The 7,304-nt window shown below is 40.9% G+C and overlaps 1 protein-coding gene across 1 annotated transcript in view; it reads left to right on the top strand.

Moving 5' to 3' along the window:
• LOC110096078 (uncharacterized aarF domain-containing protein kinase At5g05200, chloroplastic) overlaps window positions 1–7,304 on the top strand; it is a gene marked incomplete in the record, with an annotated part of 45,056 nt that overhangs the window by 24,509 nt on the left and 13,243 nt on the right. The window contains 2 exon segments of the mRNA XM_020821846.2: window positions 4,655–4,920; window positions 5,101–5,198. Coding sequence (XP_020677505.1) covers window positions 4,655–4,920; window positions 5,101–5,198 — 364 coding nt within the window.

Genomic DNA, 7,304 nt, shown 5'->3' with positions numbered 1-7,304 from the left:
GCCCTATTTTGTACACTTTTCACGATCAATGGGACGATGTGTGATCTTCTAGTGGACAGCGGATGCACGGAGAACGTGATTTCCCGCTCAGTTGTTCAAAATTTACAATTAAAAACCTTCAAGAATCCAAATCCGTACAAGATCAACTGGGTCAAACGGGGCATTGAAATCTCAGTTTCCGATTCGTGTCGAGTTACATTCTCTATAGGGAAACAATATATGTGCGAGGTGGTATGTGATGTTGTTGAGATGGACTGTGCCACCTCATACTGGGAAGGAAGTGGCAGTTCGATGCCGGGCAATGTATGACTGCCGAGCCAACTGTTATTCGCTCGAATGGAAGGGTCGACGGTTGAGACTACTACCTAGTTCGATTGAGAGGAATTCTACTAAGAGTGACACTTCCAACTCTGCTGCAATGCACGTGGTCAGTGGATCCAAACTTCTACAGTTGTGGCGGCAAGTAGAACCATCGTTCGCGTTGGTTATGGCAGAGCGCAACTGCGGAGCCAAGCAGGGAAGTATACACGAGGAGATAGTGAAATTACTGGAGCATTATAAGGCAATTTCCCCAGATTATTTACCGGCTGAACTTCCGCCACTTAGAAATATACAACAAATAGATTTGGTGCCTGGAGCTAGCTTACTGAGCCTACGTCACTATCGCCTCAACCCAAGAGAACAACAAGTTCTGCAAGAACTGGTAGACCAGCTGCTAGCAAAACAGTTAATTCAGCCTAGCGTCAGCCCGTGTGTCGGACCTGCATTATTAGTCCCAAAGAAGGACGGGAGCTGGCGGATGTGCGTAGACAGTAGAGCCATCAACAAGATAACCATAAAGTATAGATTCCTGGTACCATGCATTGAGGAGCTAATAGACTAACTGACCGGAGCATCAATTTTTTCCAAACTGGACTTGAGGAGTGGATATCATCAGATTTGAATTCGCCCCGGAGATGAATGGAAGACGGCGTTTAAAACACCTCAAGGCCTCTACGAATGGAAGGTTATGCCCTTCGGGCTCTGTAATGCTCTGTCAACCTTTATGCGCATGATGAATGAGGTGTTAAAACCATTTCTGGGGAAGTTCTGCATCGTGTATTTCGATGATATTTTGGTATTTAGTTTGTCATGGCAGCTGCATTTGCAACATCTAACTACACTCTTTGAAACCTTGCAAGACCAGAAATTGTTTATCAATTGGTCCAAGTGCGAACTGGGGGTTCCGAGAGTCTGTTTTCTCGGGTTTGTCATCTTGGTAGAAGGAGTGTCCATGGATCCCACGAAGATTGATGCGATCATCGAATGGCCAACGCCACAATCTTTCTTTGAAGTTCGTAGTTTTCACGGATTGGCTAACTTCTACCGTAAATTCATCAGAAACTTCAGCATGATTATGGCTCCTGTCACGGAGGGTCTAAAGGCCAAGGTATTCGGTTGGTCCGAGGAACAACAACACAGTTTCGAAGCTATCAAGGAAGCCATATGCTCGGCACCGGTCCTAGCTCTTTCTGACTTTGATAAATTATTTGAGGTAGATACAGATGCTTCGTCGGTCGGTGTGGGGGCTGTGTTATCTCAAGGCAACATGCCTATAGCTTTCTTTAGTGAAAAGCTTTGCTCTTCGCGACAGAAATGGACTGCCTATGAACAAGAGCTATACGCCATTGTCTGTGCTTTGAAACAATGGGAACAATACGTGTTACATCAAGAATTTATTCTCTGCAGTGATAACAAAGCGTTGCAGTTCATAAATAGCTGAAAGACCATCAACCGGATGCACCCTCGATGGATAATGTTCCTCCAAAGGTTTGTGTCACGATTAAACACAAGCCCGGCGCCGAGAATCGAGTGGCTGATGCACTAAGTCGAAGCGAACTCTCCTGATTACTTTGCAAACTGAAATAACAGGATTGGTCTGTTTAAAGGATCTGTACGAGGAGGATCCAAACTTTGGCAATGTATGGAAACAATGCAAAACACAACCCATGGTAGAAGATTATTCAATCCGGCATGGCTATTTATTTAAGCAAAATTTGCTATGTATTCCTGTATCTTCTTGGCGGCAATATTTGATTAGAGAAACTTATGGAGGTGCGTTGGCGGGACATGTAGGCAGAGAAAACACTCTCTGCCAACTCCAGGCACAGTTCTATTGGCCGAGACTTCGGCGAGATGTATTCCGAATGGTTGACAGCTGCCCTGTCTGCCAAAGCTATAAGGGAGAATCTCAGAATACCGGATTGTATCTACCTCTTCCTGTGCCAGATTCGATTTGGGAAGATCTTAGTCTGGACTTCGTATTGGGATTACCACGGACTAAGCGAGGCAACGACTCCATCATGGTGGTCGTCGACAGGTTCTCCAAGATGGCGCATTTTGTTTCATGTAAGAAAACTGCTAATGCCGTGGTTATTGCTCACCATTTCTTTGATGAAATTGTTCGCCTACATGGCGTACCTAGAAGTTTGACTTCAGACCGAGACGTAAAATTCATAAATCACTTCTGGCGCGAGTTATGGAAGCGTTTGGGCACCGACATCCATCTCAGCTCCGCGTACCACCCACAAACTGACGGCCAGACCGAAGTTGTCAACAGAACTCTGGGAAGCTTGCTTCAGTGCTTAGTACAGGAGCACCCACGTCAATGGGAGGAAGTTCTAAGCACGGCCGAATTCGCATATAATGCCATGACCAATAGATCCACATGTAAAACACCTTTCAGCATTGTGTATACTAAACATCCTAACACTGCACTCGAAGTCTCTGTTTTACCTAAGTGCAAGTCAAATGCGGCAGCTACATTCACTGACACCTTTAAGGAGATGCTATCTAATGTGTGACAACAACTGATCCAAGCAAAAAAAAAGTATAAGGCAGCTGCGGATGTTCATCGTTGACAACGTCTCTTCAACGTTGGCGATCTGGTTATGGTGCGATTGCGTCGTGAGCGATTCCCACATGAAGCTTACTCTAAACTCGCTCGCCGCAAAATTGGACCACTGCCCATTACAACTAAGATCAATGACAATGCTTACACAGTCGCACTCCCTGCTGATTGTAACACTTCTCCGACCTTTAACGTGTCGGATATTTGGCCTTATGTTCCACCGGATGATGGCATTCTCCAATTTAGCTCGTCGGAGTCGAGCTCTTCTGAAGCCGGGGATGACTGATGCAATAGAATACTACGGAGAACCTGCGGATCAGCACAACCCAATTGCTAACGGTCTGATATGTTCCTTTTATCTCATTTGCTCTTTTAGTCAAATAGTACCGCACTAATTATTTTCAGCCAATCCCTATTTTCTCTATTTTTAGCATTTCTTTTGAGTAGTTTATTATATAGGAGAAATGGTCACAGAGAAAAGGTAGCTTTTGTTATCATCAACCTCTCATTGTTGGTAGAGATCTCCATGAATTTCCCCTCCAGATCTGTCTTCAGTTGACCAAACTCACCTTCTAAAACTTCCACCTTTTTACCGGCCATTTTTCTTCTATCGGATCCACAAAAATCTTCTTCCGGAGACGAAGATCTTGCTGAAATTTCTGAAATTCAGCCGCCGGTGGTCCCAAATCGTTGCTCTGATACCAATTTGATAGGAAGTGCTTGTATTCACAAGCAATCCTAACCCAAATCAAGTATCAAATAAAGAAAAACTGCTGTCCACAGCAGGAAAACAGCCCAAACCAGAGAAAATCTGAGAGAAAACGTGGGAGAAACGTAGGAAAAATAATTGCAAACACTTTTATTTCAATAGAGGATTAAAAGCACTTGCAAGATACAACTTTCCTTCAATTCGAGAGGAAGGAAGAACTCTCCAACGATCTCCGGCAAAGCCAAGAGCCCAAGACAAAAACTAGATCTCAAAGGGAAAACTCAAATTCAAGATGATCAAACCCTAGGAAAATCTACTATTTAATGCATACAAATCAAAAGGAATTCCCTAAACAGTCCCTACATTCAAATTTCCCTCTCAAAACGCTCAAAAAAGCTTCCTAAATGGCTCTACGGGGGCGGACGGGCCGCTCGTTCTCCGCCAGATCCGCCTGTTCGCGATTTCCGCCCGTGAACCGGTCCCGCCTTGACCGGTCTAACAGCTTCCTTTTTGTTTAATGAGTTATTGAGAATCCTATTAGCATTAAGGCCATGTATTTTTCTGCTTATAGTGGTTCCAAGAAATCTTACATATTCTACACACTATATTAACCTTTTTTGGTTCTTGTGTGTCCTACGCCCGAAGTACCTACCTGACAGCATATCTCATTTTGTGGCTGGTCAAAAGTCTTGGTTAAACATGCCCAAGATTTTCTCCATGGTTCTGAATGTCGCTTAAGGCAATGGTGCTTGAAATAAGTTATCACTTCCAAGCTGATAACGATCCATTGTGTATAAATCCCATATAGAATTTTTTTTTAATTTTTTTTTTAATTTTTTTTTATAAATCCCATATAGATAGATTTAGTATTGAGTGGCAAGGCAAACATAGAGATGCGAAATCATGAATTAAAGAGCAAGGAAATCAACTATAAAATTTATATGATTTATCTTCTTTCTTTTGCTTCCAGTTCATTGTTACCTGTTCTGATTCTAGCCCAGTATATACTTGCGCATAATGTGATTGCCTCTTACTCTGATCAGCTTTTACGCTAGGTCGGTATTGTTGAAGACATAAAAGCATCAATGCTTGAAGAGGTCGACTTCCAAAAAGAAGCTATTAATATAGAGACTTTCAGGAGATATTTAGAAACCATGGGACTTGAGAGACAGGCCAAAGCTCCAAAAGTTTATCAGCACTGTAGTACCAGGCGTGTGCTGACAATGGAAAGACTCTATGGAGTTCCTCTCACTGATCTTGATTCTATAAATTCACTTGTCCCTGACCCAGAGATGACTCTTGTAACTGCGCTTAATGTGTGGTAAAATGCTTATCATGTCTTGCATTTCTTATTGCAGTTTGTAATTCTTCTGTAACATTTTCTTCAAATCATATGTCAATTATTCTTGACGGTTTTACCACTGTCGAGCCTAACTTTTTGCATGCATGCATGAATAAAGTTATATTGACGTTTACGCCCAATTGGGACGTTATTATGTAGGTTTGGAAGCTTAATTGCATGTGAGACTTTCCATGCAGATGTACATGCTGGAAACTTGTGGTTGCTTCGTGATGGTCGCATTGGATTTCTTGATTTTGGTCTGCTCTTTTCTAACCCAACTCATCTTCGTTAATTTGTTACTAGGACTATAAATGTTTTAAAGCTTATTTTTTAAACATTTTCATTAATGGTATTAACAAAGTTGAAAGATGCATTGGAGTATTAAGACAGTACTTATTCATTCTATTGCTGTATAGTTTGACCTACAGTTCTTAAAGCAATACATTTGTGCACATGTGAGTTTGGAGGTTGACACTTATCGTGTTGTTCCATGTGCTTTGTCAGTGAGCGGTCATTGGAGATGATTATGACAATTTACATGTGTTTCAAATATTATGGGAATTGTTCTATGTTCTATATGGAAACCAATACCTTGTTTATTTATGGTGTGTATTAAATAGGTGGATTTATAGCAGATGACCTTTTTAGAACTGAATTTTTGGCCTGTATCAACACACTTTAGCCCTATTCTTCAAAGAAATTAAAAGAATATGCTATAAGTTTATGCTAGCATTTATAAGTATATGTAATTGATTCCAACTTGAGCCCTCTTATCTCGTGCATGTAAGTTCTTACAAAATATATTGAGTGGAGGATTTGAGTTGAGGTGCTTTGCATCAGGACCAACTGGCTTGATCACAAAATATGCATAATGTTGACATTGATTTGAAATACAGGTTGCTTTTGTCAAATGGGAAGAAACATGTGTATTGTTGTGTGCTATTCCTAACTAAAAATAATAATTCAAAATTTACATCAATACTTAACGTTAACTAAAATTTACCCACTTTTTGGCGGTTGTGGTTGCAACATGTTTGGCTAATGTGGTTATTGCTGGAATTAGAAATTGAACTGACTAATTGTTGGGAGGAAAAAATTTGTTGTCTTATAGTTGCCTATTTATATGGTGTATAGGAAAAATACAATAGAAAATATATAAAGGGGAGAATAATCACAATTAAGAGGGAATGAATGCTGATTTCTCCAAATCAAATCCTCTCCATTATAAAACTTTTCCAATATTATTTTCCTAAACATGAATCATATGCGAACGTCCCTTTTCAAGTTGGAGCATATCTATTTATAGTTATAGCATGTTACATAGTGGCTTATGTAACATGGTGATGACCCATAGCTTTGGTAAAAAATATACGCAGTTTGTTATGTATTGGAAACTTGAGTAGTGACTGTATTTTTGGAAAGTATAGCATCATATATGAAATGAGGATTAGCTTTAATATTTTTAAGTTCATTCATAAAAAAGGGAATTGATGCTAATATAAATGGAAGTATGATTGTCATAATATAGTGGCCGTGAAGAGGCTGGGGCATGAATTTTTGGAGCCCACATAGCTCCCATGACAGATAAGATTAGAAAGAGTCGCCTTAGACGGTTTGGTCACATAAAACGTTGGCCTTTCGATGATTCGGTTAGGAGAGTAGATGTATTAAATTTGACCTATATTAAGAAAGGTAGAGGTAGACCTAAAAGACTTGATTAGAAAATATTAGAAATGATATTTTTTTTATTAGATTTAAATGAGAATTTGACTCTTAACATGGCACAATGGAGAAAAATGATTCATGTAGCCGACCTACGTAATGGGATAAAGGTTTGATGTTGTTGTTGTGCTATTAGAGGAGAAGGTCAAGGCCGTTGTAGTGGGGTAGATGAGGAAGAGGAATTTTTGGAGGTAGATGATGGGCCGGGCGAACCGGCCCCGCCTGGACCCGTGCGGGTCTACAGGCGGAAGAAGGGGGGGGGGCGGTGACCCGGCTGGACCAAAGGAGGGACCCCCCACTTAAGTGGGGGTATTTTGGGGATGGGAGGGTCTTTTTGAAAGGGTATGAAGGGAGCTATTAGGGTTTAGTTTTGGCATTATGAAAAAGTGTATTCTCTTTCTAGTTTTCTTCCTCTAGTCTTCTCTTGTGCTTTTCTAGGGTTTTCTTTTGGGAGATCTTGTCCTTCTCGAAGTGGACAAACTTATCTTGTTTTCTCTTGGCTTGCTAATGCAAAGGTTCTCATTCTTCTTCTCTACCTTTTTTTTTGTGATTATTTCTCATTTGGTGTTGGTGGAGAAAGTTCACTCTCTTGGAGGGGAAATTAGGGCAAACCCTAATTTGTGAAACCTAAGGCGTATCAA

This window comes from Dendrobium catenatum, unplaced genomic scaffold (genome assembly GCF_001605985.2).
Source record: "Dendrobium catenatum unplaced genomic scaffold, ASM160598v2 fragScaff_scaffold_621, whole genome shotgun sequence".
Classification (NCBI taxonomy): domain Eukaryota; kingdom Viridiplantae; phylum Streptophyta; class Magnoliopsida; order Asparagales; family Orchidaceae; genus Dendrobium; species Dendrobium catenatum.
This window is presented reverse-complemented; position numbering and strand designations above follow the sequence as displayed.